This window comes from Athene cunicularia (assembly GCF_003259725.1).
Source record: "Athene cunicularia isolate RWA chromosome 5 unlocalized genomic scaffold, athCun1 chr5_part1, whole genome shotgun sequence".
Taxonomy (NCBI): domain Eukaryota; kingdom Metazoa; phylum Chordata; class Aves; order Strigiformes; family Strigidae; genus Athene; species Athene cunicularia.
Genome location: NW_020799101.1, coordinates 26,191,238 through 26,211,793, shown reverse-complemented (window position 1 = coordinate 26,211,793; position 20,556 = coordinate 26,191,238). Strand labels below are relative to the sequence as shown.

Here is a 20,556-nt window from a genome sequence, read left to right as displayed (position 1 = left end):
ATTCCTGGTCACCGGGGCTACAAAAGTTCTGGAAAGCATCAGTACACTGATACTGGGGTACTTCTTAGTTCTTGCTTATAACTAACTTCAGAATTTATTTTCCCTATTGCAAACAGGTCCCTTAGTCTTTATGTGTGGTAAGTCCTCTCATTCTAAGGAATGTGAAGGTATCTGTCTAAGAAAGATGGCTAGACATGCAAGCAGCCTAACAGAAGCTAAAACCAGCAAACCAGATAATATTTGTCTGAAGAAATTAAATCCATTTTTCTTAACTTTTGCAGTTTTGGTGGCATTCTTTTTCAGTTTCAGAACCTGGCATTATTACATATATGTACACAATGTGTCACTTGATTTCTGAAATAGAGAAAAATCATGCATACAAGCTTCATCAGCAGATTATACTTACCTGTCCCCATGCATACATATTGTTATGAGTCTGAGAGGGATTTACTTTTGAAAGCAGGAAACGAGCCTTGAAAAAACAAGACACAAGCAATAAATTAATTCTCAAATAAAAGATTCTTGTACTCAAAAAATTACATATGTATGAAATATGTCATTTCTATTATTTGGAGATAAAAATGTGCACAGATACCTATTCAGAGGAGCAAGTAGCACCTCTATAAATAAAGCCGCTCCCTGGATTCTATAGCTATCATGCAGAACTGCTAACCACTTTACAAAACAGAAAAAAGTAAGCTTTTGTCTTTTTCTAAGCACTAGCAAAGCAAATGTGAATATCAGTAAGATATTAATAAAAATTTTCAGAAAAATAATACAAAGAATAGTTCTGGTATTGGTACAGACACCCTGACTAGTTCTATCTTTTTTGTCCTACACACTTCACACAAGGAATCTGAGAGTCCAAGTCAGTATGGTAAAAATAGTAATAAATAAGAGGATTCACAAATTAAGCAAAAATCTACTATTAAACCTCTTGACTCTGTAAAAGCTTTAAAATTAAAAATGTTCACTTGCAATTTACATGTATTTTAACACAGAAATGCATGTTTACTACCAAAAAAAAAAACCTTATAACATTGGGGGGGGAGGGGGGGAACAGGGAATAACATCCTCAAAAGTTGGAAAAATACTGATCTAAATCAAATAATCTGCATATTGAAGCTGATGCATCTTAAACCCATCATAACAAACAGGACCAAAATATCAAGTAATGTCAAGTATCTGTGTATAGGCATGTTAGGTTACCAGAATTACTAGAAACATGTATTAAGAGTCTGGTATCAGCCATGCAGATGAGAGGTCAAGCACTGGAGGGAGTGTGTTAAAGCTGGGGCTTGACTTTCATAATGTTGCACTCCTACAGAAAAAGAATGTTTATTTAAGAAATGACAAATCTTACCTCTCCATGATAAATAAGGATCTGGAAAAAGGTGTCCATAAGGAGAATGCGATCTGGTAAAATGCTGCTGCTATCCAAAAGAACAGGCTAGGATTTTAAAATAAATTCTAAATTACCAATTGATGCAGAATTGAGCAATCAGATGGTATTACCAGCTTTTTGAATCAGTCACTGAACCTTAGGAACTTTTTCGATCACTTAGTAGAGCTCCAGATTTGCTAGTTTTCACGCTATACATCTGCAACCCACACAATCTCACTCTAAAGCTATCGAGCCTGATTCTGAATATGTAACTTCATAAAAGTAATAAAAATGTATTTAAGAGCCGAAACCTCTTTCATTATTATGCACTTTTCTAGTACTTCAAGTGTCTCCGTGTTTACCTATACAATGGCATTAATTTAATGATATTTTAGTGTATAAAGATTCAGTAGATATTCAAGTATAAGATGTGGGGGTTGTGGATCATTTGGGGTTTTTTAGTCTTGTCCTTGCAGCTATTATTACTGTGCATATATATCCACCAATATATGTATACCGTAAATGCTCATGATTTATGAAATCTAATGTAAGGTTTTAATTCACCTTTTTAAGGGCAGTGACACTCTACTGGCACTATGATTTAACTGAATGAGTACCATATGATTTAACCAGATCAATCTTATTAGGATTTTAAAAAAATATTACTCATTCTACATTGAAGTGTCAGCTCCCCCTTGATCATACTTCTCCTCTGCATCACCCAATCACCCATGTGACTGTTATTCACACATGGGAGAATGATGGGAGTAGCTCCCCACAAACCACCTAAATTACTTTAAAGACTTAAAAGTGGAGTTTAATTTATTTATATCACCATGACATAGTAAAAAATAAATAAATAAAAATCCTAACGAAAATTAGGATTCCAGCCTGCCTTGCCTACTATGTTTGCTTTCATTGTCTTACCATTTCCTCACTCTCTCCTATCTATCAGACTGCTTTTGCTGTCTTGTATCTTACACGTCTTTCACAAGCTTCTTGGAAGATCATCCTTTTGTTTTACATTTATACAGAATGTGACAAGATAAGGTCAGCTGGAAGGTTCTGTACTGAATCTATACATAACGGTAAACACATCAAAATCAGAAGCTTTGGATGCGGGTGTTAAGATAGTGGGAATTTTGTACATTTCAAAAAAAGCCCCAACTTTTCTTTCAAACTCTACAAAAAAGTACATTTTGAAACAAAAACATTTTTGTTGATGTTTACATACTGGCACCAGAAAAACAAAAGCTAAACTCCTACAGCACTCAAAAACAAAAAGTCCATATCTTAGTTTAAAACATCATCTCTTCACTGTGAAGAGTGACACACAAAAAGTGACTTTTAATTTCAGAACTATACTACTTCAGAATTCTGAGATATGCCTTGTTCATATGTTCTACATTAAATTAAGGGGTTTTTTTCTCACACAATAAATTAAAATACACATTTTATAATGTGTAACAGTGAGGTCAACAATCATCTCTCTTGAAACAGCACATTTTAACTCACTATTATGTTTACATATAATGATACCTCTGGAGGTCCATTGAAAGAGTAGGCATAAAGAATCGGCTGAACCATTATAAGCGACTGGGTTAGATCCTGACGCATAAAATGATGACGATAGTATGAGCTCTCATCTGGACTGTTGTTAAAAACTTGTAAGAAAGGAGATCTTCTTAAGTGAAACATAAACTGCAAAACAAAAACCATTTGTATGAACTTTCACAGATAAAAAGGAGAGTTGTACAAGGAGATTAAATATTTTCCACAAACTACACAAGACCAATACCACAACAAAAAAACCCTGAACTCCAAGTCCTTTTAACATTTCTAACTTGTATATGGACCTCTTACTCTCATGTGAGTAAGACAGAGAGATCAGAATGGACAAACCTACAAAGCAGCTTTGATTTAAGAAAAAGTTTAATACTTCTTCTCCAGTACTAACTGATAAATAGTATGACTGAATATTGCCAAGCCTTTCCTTTACTGTAAGTTCTACTGTTCCTATGAGGGAGGCTGCTGTGATTGAACACACAAGGTAAGTTATAGCATGTGAACAGAAAACCACAGCAAAGTTGAACTTCCGTTAGTAAAATGGAAAAAGCAAATCCTTTCATTTCTGAATCAATCTCTCCACAACACTTAAGACAGATTGGTAGATAACTCAAACAGAAATATCATGGAAGTCTATGAAGAGTGCAAAAGCAACTACCTGGAGCTATCAGAATAAAGGAGTTTATCAGAATGTATTATTATCAAAGAAACTTTTCAAAGTTTAATACAGTCAAGCTCAAGTTCGCTTCACCAGGGAAATGTTTCTTTTCAGATTAGTATTATGAATCATGCGGGAAAGCAAAGCAAAACAAAGCAAAACTATATCTTTCCTCATGTTCTCTGAATTTCTTCATTAAAATGGCCCTTAAGAAAAAGTGTCATTATCTGAGTTACAAATTCAGGTAAGATGAGGATTCCATTACAGAAGAAACAAAAAATAGAGGAAGTTTAGCCGTAAGGACAGAGGGCAAAAGGGGACACAACAGCAGAGATAACAGAAATTATTTGCTTAATATCACATGCCAGACAGTAGCTGAGGACAGGGGGTCTTTTCATTCTGGTATCCAGGGTAAAGCCTTATTTTACTCTGTGCTACAGTGCCTCTTCCTTCACTAAACATTGTCTCTTTATCGCTTATAGACACACTTTCCTTCTACTCACCTGTGGGTAAAGAGAAAAGGTTTCTGAAAATCTGAAAGAGCTTGGATCATCTTTGTGATATTCTCCAAATTTCTGACACTGGAGTAAAAGAAAAATTTATCTACATTAAGAAACATACTTGCTTGGTCATGCCATTACTGTAAGTTTCTTTGTTTTGAATAGACACATGACTTGAGGTTCTTACAGCTCTGTAAGCAGAAAGAAACCTAGCAAAAATACTGACATAAGTTCTTTTCCTAACAAGCAGTGATTTCCTTGTGTATGAGGCTTTAATGGCTTTTTGGGATTTTTTCCTCTAAAATAGCTAAGCAGAGTTAAGATGATTAAACAGCCCTGAAGAACATGTTTAAAATTAAATTATTAATAACTACATACTTACAAGTAAGAAATCAAAAAAACCCAGAAAATTGAACTTTTGAAAATACATTCCATATGGTTTTCAAGATACTTTGACTTTTTTTTTTTAATAAAATATTTAATCTACAATATTATAGGCAGCAGAAAGTAGAGAAAGTTTTAATTTCTGCTAATCTCATGATAGAATTTCTCTGAATTGCTGGCAAGTATCAACTGCTGAGGACTGAAGAATCATTAATAAACAAACTAAAAACCTATCTGCTCTTTTTTCCACTTAAAATAGAAAATGTTAGTTAATTTGGCATACCCACTTATGGAAATTAAACATTTGGTTCATTTTTTGTTTTATTTTTAAAAAAACAATCACTGAACACTAGTCATTTAAGAATGATATGTCTGAAGACAAGAAACGAATCCAACTCTTTTAATATATTCTTTTTACCAGTCGTATAAGTTGTCTGTCCAGCCACCTAAGCACATCAGGCCCCTCTTCTGTCTCTGCCCTGTACACTGCCAATCTAGCCATGAGAATCGCAGCAGCTTCCTGGTCAAAAGATGCAGCAATGTTTTGAATCTGCGTCTGTGCATCTGCCCAGCTGCAAAAAAAAAGACAAGTATTTGCATTACAGCGAAAGGAAAGATGTTCAACTTCAAAATATCCCTCCAAAACTAAGGCAAAGAAAGCAGTGTTAACAGTTTAACAAACTGAGGCTGGAGCTTCAAAAATCTATTGGGTGTAAATGAGCATCCTCTCGGTTAACCATTCTTTAATTAGAACTATCCCTTAGTTGTACAGATGCCATGCAACTAGTGAAATAAAGTAGTAGAAAAGTTACTATATTAAAAAAATATTAATTATGAAAGCTAAGTTACAAAAAACACTGTCCATGAAGCTAATCACACATTCCCACTCTAGCAAGTTTTCTTGTGCACCTTGCTTGTTCTTTTCAGTTTACAATGAGAATTATTAATCTGTCCTTTTATCATTCACCAAGATTTTATTAATATAACTAATGTAAGTTAACAAGATATTCATATCAAAAATAAGGGCAATGCTTTTTTTTTGATAAACTGAATTTTCCATCAAATTAACCAACCAATAATCTCCTACAGTTTAAAGGAAATATCATTGGACATTGAAAAATGCCTGCATAATATCAAACATCACTTTCTAAAATTGCAAAGTAAACTGAATCAATGAAGCTGCAGCTAAAGATTATGCATGGAAGAATAGGTATTTACACCCCCCTGAACTGCCACTAGCACTCTCAAATTAAGTTACCAAGTGATCTTTGACATTCCCTAAGTCAAATCATCTCCACAGTTTAGGCCACAGAACTTCACTCAAAGCCTACTCTTCACCTAAAATCACTTGGGTTACTTCAGAGCACTCCCATAACATGATTACACAGCCACTGCAACCTCTCACAGAAGAAGCAGCCCACAGAACAGAGGGAACTGTCTCAAAGGTATGATCGTGCCTTCACTGCCTGTGGCACTGTGTATCCCACAACAATAAACTGGTTACAAAATCTGAAGATTAAAAGGCAAATATATATCCTGCTTTTTTGAAAATGATTCATCACAAGTAAAACATACTTTCTGGCAACCGTAGTCACTCTGATACGTCTCTGTCCACTGGAATGCTGATACTGAGTCACAAATTGGATTGCACCACGTCCTCCTTGAGGAATGGGAGCATTGTGCTAAGAATGGGAGAGAAAAAACTAAATGGAGGGAAATCTCAGGATTTTACAGTATAATTTAACATGTATAAACTATTAACTAGAAAATTATAAAATTCTTTGAAATAGGCAGCTCAAGTTATATAAATGCATTGTCTGTTGCTTTTATTATGTTGAGTACCTTTACTAAACATGGCTAATAAACTTGGAGACTGTTAAGGCATGTTAGGAGTAGTTGCTGCCTCCACCAGATATCCCTGAAGCAACCAATGCTCTCTCCCCTTCCACATACACTTAGAGAGACAATAATTTCAAAGGGTTCTGTTTCAATTGTTCATTTCATTAGATTCTATTTGAACATCATGTGGTTCACTAGAATTACGGGGCAACAAAACTGATACTACTCTAAAATGTTAATTAATGAATCCCAGAAAGTGCCATTGAAATGGAAAGATTAGAATTCAGGTGTAAACTGAAATTTCAAAACTCTGGTCAATAGAAATACAGGTTTATATGCTGCTGACAAGCTAAGTAATTCCAAGAGGACAGTTGAAATCAACTATTATACATCATGATCAGACCAGTTTTAGAGTTACTAATAAAATGAGACCAAAACAAATATGCAAAAAGTAAAATGAAAAATGGCTAAGCTTAGTTCAAGTTTTCAAACCTTCATAGGTCATGAAGTATGCAATATAACATACTACATATATAAAAACTATAGTCAGCCCAAATAGTTCCTGGGCTTCAAATATATGGAAGAAGGGAAAGTACTAGAAGGAACTAGCACATTTGTATGTCATGTTTTTATCCTCTTTCCTAGTACACCCTCAGGGAGACAGGAAACCAAGCTATATGCCCTTGACACATTTCTATGAAGCCAATCTGTACATACAAATACTGAGCAATTAAAGCATAAATTAAAATGTAACATTATGGAGTAATTACCTTGTAACTAAAACATCAGCAAAATGCTGAAAAGCACTTTATTACACAGATTGCAGTATTTCCGTATATTGCAACTGAAATACATTTTAATAAGTAAAACTCTGAAAAGAAAAAATAAGACTTAAACTATGAACTCTATCCAAAATGTGTAAAGCATTTTGGTTCTCATTATCCTACTCTAGAAGATTAACTCATCATTAAGCTGTTAGTGTCCATCTCTAAACTTTGACAATGCAAAATAGCAACATTGTTTGTATCCCTCCTACTGTGCTTGAGGGAACCGCACAAAAATACAGGCTTCAGCAGTCACATAAAATAAAATTACTGTGTTTAGTAGACAAGTAGACAAATCTTTATTACCTGGTTGACCACCTCAAAGTACAGCGCAAGCGTTGTAGTAGGATTAAGTCCACAAATCTTCCACTGACAAGTACCTCCTGTTCCAATCTCCTGTAGAAAAATTTTGTAATACTTTTACAAACCAGAAATATTATGTTGTTTGTGAAGTACAACATCTGGCCATTACAGGTAATTGTTTACAACTACTCTGTCAGCTTCTCAAACACTCATGCAAAACAACTGCAACGCTGGATGCACAAATAATAAAAAAAGGAGACGGTTGGAAAAGATTAAAGCATTAGAAAGACAAGGACATGCCAGTAGAAAAATGGAAAAACCAAGACAAAAAAAGGAAAAAGTACTAGACTTCGCTTAAATGGTCCCAAGAGAAGAGGTAAGAAACACATGTAAGTGGAATGACCCTTCTAAGGCACACCAGTAAAACTTCAAGCAGATGGCTTACATAGTCTATGGCGTGTACTTACATAGTCTCTAGTAACTAACAAGGTAACTGTACAGATATAGTGATGTATTTCAAGTGACAATTCCTTTTAGTCATCCAAACAACATAAACACCCAGCAAAACCAATTAAAATAACCAGTCATCCATAGTGGATCCAGTGAAACCAAACAAAACATTCAAGGAAAATTATACTGGCAATACTATCACTGTACTTGTATTCACTGTTAAAAGCATTATTGCTAGAATAATTTTCCAGTTACCACTTTAAACGAGTTGCATTCATCTACATTTTATTCATGTTTTACCTGAAAAATTTTAATTCAAATGTCAACAAAAAGGTTTTTGAAATAGAAATTAATCATGATGCAATCGCAAGGCATGGATATGAATTCACAATTAAATCTGCTATTACCTCCTATGACTTGAGATATGTAGCTTAAATAAGGAGATGTACGTTTTAATTGGTTTTGGGGGTTTTAACTTTTTTTTGTAATATATACAGTCCTTTAAGTGATGAAATAGGAAAATCTGTACCAGATCACTAAGAAAAAAAAAAAGAATGCTGATTATATTGAGATTTTTAGTTCAAGATGCAATCATAAACGCAAGGAAAAATTAGGCATGAAAAATGCTTGATTAAAGAAGGCCATTTGTAAGCATTTTCATAGTGGAAAGTGCTCCATTATGCAGATTGTCAGGAACGAAAGTAAGACTTTTCAAATATAAGACATTTTGGTTACTTGCAGCATTTTTTTCTGATTAGTAATAAAATGCAACATTAAGCTATAATAACATTATTTGGTAAGAAAATTAATGATGATTTAAGTCTGATGTAAATTTAATGGAGTTACTTCAGGAGCCTGTAGTAGTTGCAGATTCTAATAAATTAAATGTGCATTTGGTGAAACAGCTACAGAAATGGGAAGAGCGGGTCAAGATGAAGGGGATGTTTCCGTGTCTTGTGTCCTCCTGTTCTCTTAGTCTTTCTAAACAAAGTATTTTTACGGTTCTCATTGGATAAAAGGACATAGCTCTGATTTTAATAATAAAGCACGCTAACTGACTTTCTACTTGGTTTCTGCTATGCCAGCATGTAAATTCTCTGTAATAATTTTACAGCAACCACTCAGTAAACAAACCTAAACAAGTAACAAGGGATCTGCAAGGTCTAATACAACTTGAATCTAATCTATCAGTGAAGAGGAGCTTATTTAAAAAAACAGCCCTTGCACATATTTAGTTTAAAACTGGTAAAAAGTGAACACTATTTGTTCCATTTATGGAAAAGTTTCAGCCTCTCTTCAAATTCAGAAATCCTAAATCTTATTTTTTCCACAGTAGGATATTACCTTCATTTTCAGCAGTTTACTTACATTTTCTGAGACACAAGGTCCTTTAGAGTTTAGAGAGACACAGGGTCCAATTGCTCCAGAAATCTTTACTTCTCTTGAAGTCTTCATATTTAGAAAAAAAAACATACATTAGTATGCTACACTAAGAAGAATTCAGTCTTATTTTATCATTAGCTAATGACAACATCAATGTATAGTAGATTTTTGATACCTTTAGGAAAGATTATACATATAATAATGCTTGACATATTTACAGAAACTTTTCATATGCTCACCTTCTATACTTAATTACATCTATTTGCTGTACCAATTAGTATATCTGAAACAATACCATGAACATAAATTAAAACATGGAAAAAAGCTGATGTTCTTTAAAGCCTAGAAAGTATACTGGATAACATCTATTTTCTAGCAAAGTAATTAAAATATTTACAAGATGCAATTAAAAACAAAGACTGGTAAGATAACCCTGTATGTACCCCACAATGAATTTATCTCCTAAAAGCAAAATCCAATTATTTACATTATTCCAATGTCACTTTCCTGTTTGAAGTGATTTGTACATCCATCTTAAACTGGGGATCCATTTTTGCATTTTCCACAATATTCCAACAAAATTCACAAGAATATGTACATGAAAAAAGTAGGTTCAATTATTTTTCCTAGTAGTAAAAACTTAAACAGAATTTTACTGAATAAGAAAATAGCCCCATATTCTTCTACAAGGCAGGACTGTGATACTGTGCAAGAAAGATCATGGAAGACATTCAGCTCTAAGTTTCCCACAAGAGTGAAGGTGAAAATAAATATTGTTAAAGCACCAGAGCGGGTTCTGATAAGGATGGAAAATGAAAGGAAAGCTGTCCTGGATTAGGCAGAGAACCTGGACCTAAACTCAAGAAACACTCACTACTGATACCAAAATCTACGCACACAGAATTGTGAGTTTCTAAGAGGCATTCATTTTAGTTCAGTCTCCCTTCTAGCTGTCACTGAATGCAGGGTAAGACGGAATTAACATAATACCTAACTCACATTTACAGAATCACAGAACTGTAAAAAGATAGTTAGGCAGTAACAGCTATGTCCAAGCCAAACCTAACACATCTGTTTACCATATTCCTCAGAATTCCTTAAAGGACAAAGATTCCACAGTTTCATAGCCATGCTATTCTAGTGTGTCACTAACACACTGCATTTCTGTATTCTTACCTTTATTTCTAATGTGCCACCAAATCCCATCTTAAATTGTCCTTGCATATCTTTCGTGAATACTCTCTGAAAGGTTTGTTTGAATAAAGATGTATTGAAAGAGTCTCCCATTACCATGTAGCCTCTAGACAACAACAAAACAAACAAAACCCTCAAGTTAAAATAGATTACTTATTATGCAATAATTCAGCACACGAGCTTTATATAGCTTATTTCTATTAAAAACTAGAACTAAAGACAGTTCATTGTGAGGTACATTTTTGCCTTCGGAAAATAGACTATCATTAAATCAGTATTTTGCTACAATGTTAGGGATGAAATTTTTAAGTGAGCTTCTTGCCCAACAGCATCTTAAGGTCATTGTGATTATAATATATAACCAAATCTTTCATTGGGAATATACTGAACTTCAACACTATGAATGTCTTGTAATCTTGTCATGCAAAGTCAGTTTACTTCTAATATTCAATATTTCAAACTTATTTCCACACCATTTTATTTTATGTAGTTCATTCATCATCTCACACCTAAATCTATGCTCAAGAAGGACGATTTATTTTTATGCTTAGCAGTATTCTGTGGATGTAACTGCAACAGCTGCTGCTTATCATGAAATATCATACACTGCATTTAGAAAACAGTAATAGGAGATACTATTTTATTCATCAAAAAATACTAATTAAATCATATTAGTAAAATATGTTAATAGGTCAAACATTACATCCAAAAGAAGTGATGTATTAAAAGTTTTCAGGTGGATACTCAAGGACAGAAGAAAACAGACATGGGTAGATTCAGAAATTCCTCCCTGCAGGCAGGATGTAACCAAATAGAAAACAGGAATAGCTATAGGAGAAATAGATAAACTATACATTAAGGCTAGTTTTGCTGGAAGAGCAGAAACAGGTGAGTCACAAGAGCAGACAGAAAGAGAAAAATTACACTGTAGAATACAGAAAAATACAGCTTGAGTTTGATGCAAAAAAGGAAGAGGAGTTAGCTATGCAAGTAAAGTCATAAACTTAAATGTAAAAATCCTGAGCAGTGAAAACTCCCAAGCTAAGACTACACACAGCTCTGAAAAGAAGCTGTCCAGCAGTGATTAGCATTGGCCAAGCTGGCCTGAAAATCTGTGGCATATGTTCCCCCCAACCTGCCGCTGCATCTCTCATTCTTCTTAGTATGCCTAGGTATGTGATATGTGCTTAGGATCCTGTCATATGAAAATATTGACAGGCAACTAAAAAGGCCCATTACCCACAGATATACCAGTTATTAAACTGATAAGCAAAGATGCTTCATTTCATTTTACTTGCAGTTTGTATTGACAAAGCTAACAGTAACAAGCAAGAAAAATGAGCCTTGCAAAAGAATCCAGACTGAATACAGAAGTCTAACCTAAAAAAACAGTATGTAAAGCAGGTGGCTATACTAGCAAAGATGAAATACTACAAGTGTAGAAAAAAAATTTCAGAAAGAGAAAGAAGTCTTTGAAAAAATACAGAAGAACTGGCAAGATTTACAAAACGAACGAGGTACTTAAAATGCAAGTAAGAGTCAAAATCCATCCCAGACTACAGATCTGCGTAACAGAAATGGTGCAGGTGTCATCCAGTGACAGAAAATAGGGGAGTGGTTTCATGAGGAAGACTAGAACTTGCTTTGATCATATTAAAGTGAACTGATGGCAAGACAAGCTGGAGGGAACACAAATACAAGACCATGTCTGAAATGCAGAACTGGATAGATGGAGCAAAAAATCAGGAGCAACAGATGTACCTGATAATCACCTAATACAGCAGTTGAACCTATGAACAACACTATATAGAAGAAGGATGTAAACAAGACAGAAAGAGCAACACAGCGTTTTGTACCACTCTGAACAGCAAGAAAAAGAAGGATGACAGGTCCTTAATCTTTACTGAAACCTGCAGCTTACATATACACACACAGAGAAAGAAAATTAGCAACAGGGCACAGGATAAATTGCCTGTTTAAAAAGATAACCATGTTATTTAAGCCTCAAACAGATCATATTAAAACCCCCACGATGAAACCCACAACTGTGACAAATTTGCCAGAGGCTGAGAAAGTCCAAAATTCCAGTACAAATGCTACCATCACAGTATATGAGAGTGGGTTTGTGTGGGGTTTTTTTAAAGCAGCAGTAGCAGTTTTTGGTGTTTCCTGTTAAACAATATAAAAAAACTAAAAACTGCATCTTTATATACTACTTAAAAATGAATAGGCACATACCCAGTGTAGTTGGGACAACACTTCATCTCCAGAAGACCAGTCTGATCCAATGCACACGCATATATGTCAATAACATGACCATTTGTTGCAGCCCGATTAGCTAGGGCTTCAAAATGCTAAATCCAAGATGAAAATACAGTTCATAGCAATTTACAGTGTGAAATCTCCTCATCTTCATATTAAATCCTAAACTGCCAAGTTTTTCTAAAATCAGACTTTATTCACATCATATTCTAATACAAGCTAAAATGATTTCTTTTTTTTCCTGAAGGTAAAATTAAGACTGGAATTTTCAACACTTGGGGTTTTTTTCTGATCAGCTGAGAACCTGACTCACACTAGACAGAGCAGTTGCTATTTAAACTAGAAAATACTACCTTGATTTTTTCTTTTTAAACTTCACAGTACTTTAAGTATCGGATCCAACACGAGTGTCTATAATGACAGGTGCCTGTGACCGAGCTAATTGTTTAAGCTTCCATTATAATTAGTTAAGATGAATTCAACAGGTTTTGGATGCAGTTCACCTGCTCAAATGTACATTTAAGATAAAATTAACTATGCCTAAACTCTACTGTCTAGCCCTCCCCCAGCCACGGAGACATGCTTGAGCAGCTGCTTTAGAAGCACCCAGCCTTGCTCTAGATATACCATTCAGTCACATAAATCTCTTCTGACTTAAACCAAAGAAACACTCCAAAGAACCTTAATGTGAGCTAGACATAGTCCTAACTCAATATACTGAAATTGCTGAAGAAATTCCCGAAGACATACCACTATTCAAAGGTAAACAATACCACACAATTCCCACCTCTTTACATATTTGGTACTATTAACAGTACTTTACAATGCCAGACAATGGAAACATTTACTTACTGGTAAAATGCCTAAAATGTCACTCACGATCACCTCTTACCTTAGTACCCTTTTTAACATATTTAGCATTGTCTTTTTCAATGTCATGCCATGATCTTATAGGTAACTTCAGTTCATCCCCTACAACCATGCCAGGTCCTTGTGTAGCTGGTCCTCCAATGAACATCATTATACGTGCACCTGTATTAGGAAAAGTGCACTGCAGGAAATAAAAGACAAATAAAACCATCAGGTTTTGCTATGAATTGAACAAAAGAAATAGCTATGCAGGTATTTATCACATTGATAGGATTCTAACAATAACTGGTACCTTTTCCCTCTCAAAACTTAAATCTGCCATTAATTCAAAGTCTCAATTTGCCTCGTTAAAAATTTATAAACACCTAGGATTATTCGATGCATATAAAGGATAATATCAATCAGAATCATCATACAAATCTAATATGCATCAATTACTAAGGTTTTTACATATTTACTGTGGCAGCTTTTCTGCAACAAGGATCTGTTTACATATTAGCACAACTGTAGTTAAAACTATTACCTCAAGGAGCCCCACAGCTATAGAAAGAGCCACTCCAGAAGAACGTAAGGGCCGCTTTCCCTGTGGAACAGGCCAAGGATCCCGTTGCAGTTCACCCAAAAGATCAGTAAGATTCATATCAATTTTCTGCACTGGTTGTAAAAATCTGTAAACAAATACATGAAATTAGTTTGTATTCAAATTTTTAAATAAAAATTTTACCAGTTGCTCACTAGCAATATATCATACATATATTAGCAATGACTAATTCTAGATTCTATTCTGGATTCACTGAGATAATGCAGTTTGGTGTTACTACATACACAGCACACTCAGCTTAGTTGAGCAAAGAGCTTGTAAAACAAAAAATTGCTGACTTAGAGATATCGCCACTATCCAGAAAGAACCCCAACTAGTCAAAAGAACACAGTAGACAATGACCTATGAATCTCAAAAAGAAACTCAAGCGTCACTACTTCAGTGAAAATCAAAGATCAGAAGAAACATTAACGTATAAAGAATTCTTCATGCTCTCTGCTACAAACTGTCTACAAATGCAGCTATTTATCGGAAGGCAGAGACTGCAAAATCATCTCTCTTTTTTATACTTTGATCCATTTCTTCTACGTCACAGTGGAATACACAGTAGAATCAAACACCAACCAGCAATTTCCAAATGAAAGGCAGAAGGGGAGGGGAGATGAGCAGAAGAGGAAGAAAAAGGGAAGTCAAAAATGGGTATCTACATAAGAAAGGGGCATAAAGCAGCTATTAACATTTTCCACCATACCAACCGATAGAAGCATCATTATTTACATATCTATAATATGCCTATATAATATTCTCTCAGAACATTTCCAAAGCACCATCCAGATGATTTTATTATCATTCATTAAGTCTTCCCAGTAGAAACCGTAGGAAAGAAACGGGCTATAACCATTAGTCTCCTAGTAAATTTGTGCCTGATCAAAGGTTCAACTGTCAGTTGATTGTTTTCATTGTCACAAAACATGTTTTTTCAGTAATCACTGTAGTCAAGGCATGTTTTTTAGATGCTTTAAGCACATTACCTGTTAGAAGGTGGTGGTTGCTGCACTTGAGGACCCCGACCGACTTGTGAAATAGCTACTTTTGTAAGCCCCAGCATTTCCTGTAGTCAAATACATATGATTTTTGTTACAAAATTTACTATTTGAAGCTATCATCATCACTTCTTTTTGTTTGCTTTTGTGCATTACCTGAAGTTGTTTTGCAGATAGGTCCTTTGTTCCTCTGAAGACATAACTTTTGGAAATTCCTTCACAGCCAAGTTCATGAACTTGCACCATTCGGCCAAAGGTAATGAGACCTACTAATGCAGTTGGTGGCAGGAGACTAAGTGACATTTGCATGGATTCCTTCAGAGCTTGCAAGTCTTCATCTTCCATGCATGTGTCCACAACATAAAGAAATATCAAAGGCATCTGAGGACCACGCTTTAAAAAACACAAATATAATCACATGGAAAACAAATCCTACAATATTTACAGCATCAAAAATGAACAAATGAAGTACATTTTGTAAAAGATTTAATCATAGCAATAATATCAATGTTCCATCTAACTGAACTCCTTCTCAAGTAGTAATCAGTATCTGGGACTAAGGGATAATGAAACCCATACCATAACGAACTCTGCACAAAAATTAAATGCTTACTACAGAAGAAGAAAAAAAAATCCTTTCAGGATGTCATGACAGGTTTGAAGCATGTGCCAATTATATAAATCTTGGAATATATAATGAGCTCCAATGGCTCCAAGTGAACCTAATAGTCATAAAGCTATTCACATTTATAAAATATTCCAACCTGCTAGCATTCTGTGGTATTTCACCTCGTAATTTTACTCTAGAGATCATCAATCCTTTTCATTCCTTCTAAACTAATTTTGCTGTACTATGAGCAAATATTTCCCTTAATTTGCATTACAATAGTTGGCAAAAAGTAGAGAATATGTTCAGTCTTCACTCCTCTTAATATTCTGAATGCCTCCCTGAAATCTTACAAATTATAATGCTGAAAAATGGAATTTAGAGATTACAAAATTTGCAATTGCAAATGTTTGCAATTTTGGGTTGTAGATCCATTTTTTATTTCTATTCAAGTAACTTCTATCCTAAGAAAAGATTAGTATTAAAATTCAAAACCTGAACTGAATATGTATTAGTTGTTTTCTCTAAACCAGCTAGCCCTAGACCTAACTCATTCAATTACAAACTTTAATTCAAATGATTCATGAGAGATGAATCAACAGTCAGCCAAATTTGAACTGAAATCATTTGAGCAAGCAACAGGAGTAAGTAGACCCCCAGCATAAACAGAAATTAAAACCCCTGGTAAAGAAACAGACCTAACAGAAATATTGCCTTTAGAAAAGGCCTCTCTTTTTAACCCAGTCTTATTAGCCATCCTTGTGTTCTTATAAAAAATTATGTTTCCCATTTCTAATTGAGGACATATATGTTCAATCTACTAACAAGCACATACAGACTCCGTCATGAAAACGCAGTACAGAAATAAAATTGAAATTCATTATTTTTGTATATTGAAAGGTTATAGGTGTTATTTTATTTAATGATTTTACCTGTACTACATATTCAATGCTGGAGAACTGAGGCAAAAGTTCAGCTGGTTGATTCATTTCAGATATGCCAGCATAGGTAGGAGGAAACTGCAAATAAAAACACAGAAATTAAGTATAAACAAAAGATTACAACTTCTACAAAACCAAAAACATACATATGGACTACTTTCCTCTGCAACAGATGTTCACTACTGCTGTCATGAAAAAAATCTCAATGAAATCTCTGAAGATATAGCTGCACACTCATGCTCTTGCTGTCAATTTCAGTTTGCAACTACAACTTGAAAAAGGAGGATTTTCACTTTTACCTTATAAAAAAGATTTTCTACATCCTGCATGTTTCATTTTCTTACCTGATTTCTCTGATAACAAAAGTTGCAAGCCCAGAGTTTTGCTCGATAATCCACTTGGCTATAAAAATACAATAAGAAAAGTTTATATAGCATGAACAATCACTTTTCCTCCACTGACCTGAGAATAAGTTTATTTTTCAAAGTCAATGTGTTTTTGAAAAATTTAAAAGCTTCCTCCTAACATACTACCTCCTAAATACTTACATTACAAATTTAAAATAAGTGTAAGCTTGCACAGACATATCAGGCAAATTACTGTCTTCAAAGAGGAAGAAAGGTCTTCAAGGAAAAGCAGCAAATAAGACTCCGCACCTTTATCAGAGACTCTCTGCATAGTCTTAGCAAATCATTTTAACTCCCCCTACCTTTGCATTTTTCTCCTTCCTCAGCCTATCACTACTAGCCATCACAGTCTGGGACTATCCTGAATATACATTATGCCCTAAAAAAGCAGGTACCAACTTAACAGCCATCTCTCTAGTGAAAGTAACATTTTTTCCAACTATGAGGCTACTTCCTATTATCTACATTTCTATTAGTATTCAGATAGTTAAAATAAAAAATGCAACTTGTTCCTTCATGCCATACAAATGTCTTACAAAGTCCTACTCACATCTTAAAGGAAAGTAAAGTTGATATGTTTTCAATGTACATTTCTTGCTATCATATCTTCTCCTGTCTACAAGGGCAAAAGTCTTTTTAAAATACCATTAAATCTTTGGATAAATCCCAGCATGGTGTAAACACAACACAGTTCTACTGAGAGAAAATGATCTACACTAATTTCAGGGACTGCAGATTATATAGCCCAATACACTATGCCACACAGACTTCAAAAGGTCCCCCCAAATTGAATCTCTAGTCACACCTCGTAAAAAAAAATAAAAATCCAGTCATGACTTCCACACGAGACAGGAAAAATTTACACCATACACTGTAATGTCATAAGGCTTTGTCTTTCCATTATTTTTCTTCCAGCCCTCAATAAAAGATAATGCTTATTAAAAAGTTAGCTTCCACTAAGTCTGACTTCCAGTATAATCAACCGCTGTGTCCATTTAGTACCAAGGCGCAATTTTACATCTGCTTTGAAATTGTCTTTTCTCCCAAGCAGAGACAAGTCATTCATAAAATTGAGTGAGTTCTACATATCTTTTACATCATGTCTAATCTCTCACTATCACTCAGTACCTTTCCCATGCACATCAAACTCCACCTTAGAAACTGTTCTGTTTCTTTTCCATTCTTCTGTGACTGGAACGACATGAAACACTTCCTATGCTTCCAACCTGAAGTTATCCATGACTAGTCCACAATCATTTGTGCTTCTGCCAATATCACCCTTTTGCTTAAACAGCTTTCACCCTCTCTCATGCCGACTTCTGATGGATGGATGGATGGATGGATGTATCTATCTATCTATCTATCTATCTATCTATCTATCTACCTACCTATCACATATTTCAGCTTCTGATTTGGTCAACTAAACCAGCTAACCTGCTTTGGTCTACAAATGAACTAAGGTCAGTAACATAGTTTATTTTACTTGGAAATTAAACGACATCTGTTTAGTTGTTGCACCCAGACATAGCATAGTAACTTTTTACCCTAGTTGTTAATGAAATTATGTTGAAAATACTAGTTAAAGGAAATCTATGTTTTAAGTATATATGTTACTGTTCAAATCTATGTGCAGAAACTTCCAAAATCTAGAAGTTTGAGCTGTATATTCATGTAAGGAATACCTGAACTTACACACCAGATATTTTGCATAGTTTCACCAGATATTTTGCATAGTTTAACTGGCATTACTCTAAAGATGGTTGGTAAGGAAAAATATTGGCATAACATATGCATTAGATTTACCATAAAGGATTCAGAACAGCTCGACACGTGGTCCTACTGCACAAAACTGGCTCATACTGAATAGGAGGCAAGTCTGGCCGTTCTTTCAATGGCGTGAAGAGGGCAGCCACAGGGACAACCATTCTTGTGGCTTCAAGACGACTTGAAGGCCAAACATTCCAGCTGAATCTAACTCCATCTCTGTCCTCATTCTGCTGGATAAATTCCAGGAAGGTTGTCATGGTCAACTTCTCTGCTTATCTCTGTAATAAAGAGAGAACCATTAGCAAAATGTTGAAGTGCAAGCATTTTTAATCACAAAACACTGAATGTCCTTAATGACAGTCACACATTCAAATACTGTAACTGAGTTACAATCAATAAACACTGAGCAGTGCTTCTAAAATCCTAAAAGCAACGCACAGAATTACAAGGTGAAACTAAGAAATTTAAGACTCCTAGGATGCAGCAACCTCTTCAAAATAACAAATATTTGACATGGTGCAAGCTAAATATGTAGGGTTAAAATAGTCCATCTTCAGATCACTTCCTGACTCAAACAACAAACTCACATAACAAATGTTATAACTAAATCACTAATTATAGGCTGGTCGGAGTAGAAAACATGCAGCACATTAACACATCATAGAAACAGACTTGCTTACACACAAAAAAAAATACACCCTGCTTTAAGGCCTTTCAATAATGCATTTAATTATTCATTATGTTCATCACTCAAGAATCATTCATTCTTGCAAAACTGTTTAATTCTCTGATTTTTTTTAAGAATCAAATAGCAAAAAGTATTTCTAAGTGTAATTGTTTTGTCTTCTGCTGTGTCAAGAATTTTGCAACCATAATTAACCATTTTCAGTAACTCATCATGTAGCCTGTATGCAATATGAAGGAATAACAACACTGTATCACAAAAGAGTACACCCCTACAGCAATGCTAGAAAACAACTTTTTAAGAAGTACATGTATCATATTCCACTACATTATGTATCAAGATGCACCTTTCAACAACTGTTTGAACTCAAATTCATCATTTGGGCACGGACCTAAGGCTTTCAAAATTTTCAGTTACTCAGAACTTGAAGCACTGGGGAACACAGACACATCTGAAAAGCTCAAAAGGAGCCTGTGAACAACTGAGAAAGACAGCAAGAAGTGTTCCCCCAACCCCATGCATGCCTCCAAAAAAACTCCACCACTCAGCTATGTCTACAGACCCTGAATACCTGCTGTATGCTTTCCAGTACATTTTATAATGTGTAAGTTATACAGGTTTTTCCAGCAACTAGGATATCTAAAGTCCCACTGCCTAATCATTTAGAATTTAATGTAAAAATCTAAATGAACCACCTAAGAGGTAGCCTGGGAAAATACTCCTAAGTCTCATTTTAGACTGCACTAAGTTAATGAACACCTTTAGACATGCAGGAATCCCCCTGAAATGACATTTCAATCAGGAATTCTCACAAACACACAGACAACCCTCTTCACCTGGCAATTACATATACCATGGAAGACTCCTGGAAAACTCTCCATTTCTAAAGACTTACTCTCTAAAATTATAATGACATTGCACCTTTAGTTTTTATGATAGTTTAAAACT

At 34.7% G+C, this 20,556-nt stretch overlaps 1 protein-coding gene across 1 annotated transcript in view; it reads right to left on the bottom strand.

Moving 5' to 3' along the window:
- Nucleotides 1-19,197, bottom strand: part of SEC23A (Sec23 homolog A, coat complex II component) — a 26,097-nt gene extending 6,900 nt beyond the window's left edge. Inside the window, exons 1-16 of the mRNA XM_026849416.1 lie at nt 18,960-19,197; nt 17,094-17,151; nt 16,741-16,827; nt 15,358-15,594; nt 15,190-15,269; nt 14,141-14,285; nt 13,640-13,798; nt 12,724-12,839; nt 10,468-10,591; nt 9,277-9,357; nt 7,462-7,551; nt 6,068-6,174; nt 4,911-5,064; nt 4,112-4,189; nt 2,924-3,085; nt 1,364-1,450 (exon numbers count right to left, since the gene is read on the bottom strand). Coding sequence (XP_026705217.1) covers nt 1,364-1,450; nt 2,924-3,085; nt 4,112-4,189; nt 4,911-5,064; nt 6,068-6,174; nt 7,462-7,551; nt 9,277-9,357; nt 10,468-10,591; nt 12,724-12,839; nt 13,640-13,798; nt 14,141-14,285; nt 15,190-15,269; nt 15,358-15,594; nt 16,741-16,827; nt 17,094-17,151; nt 18,960-19,180 — 1,986 coding nt within the window. The 5' untranslated portion in view covers nt 19,181-19,197. The remainder of the gene's footprint in view (nt 1-1,363; nt 1,451-2,923; nt 3,086-4,111; nt 4,190-4,910; nt 5,065-6,067; nt 6,175-7,461; nt 7,552-9,276; nt 9,358-10,467; nt 10,592-12,723; nt 12,840-13,639; nt 13,799-14,140; nt 14,286-15,189; nt 15,270-15,357; nt 15,595-16,740; nt 16,828-17,093; nt 17,152-18,959) is intronic.
- Between the last annotated feature and the right edge of the window lie 1,359 nt (nt 19,198-20,556).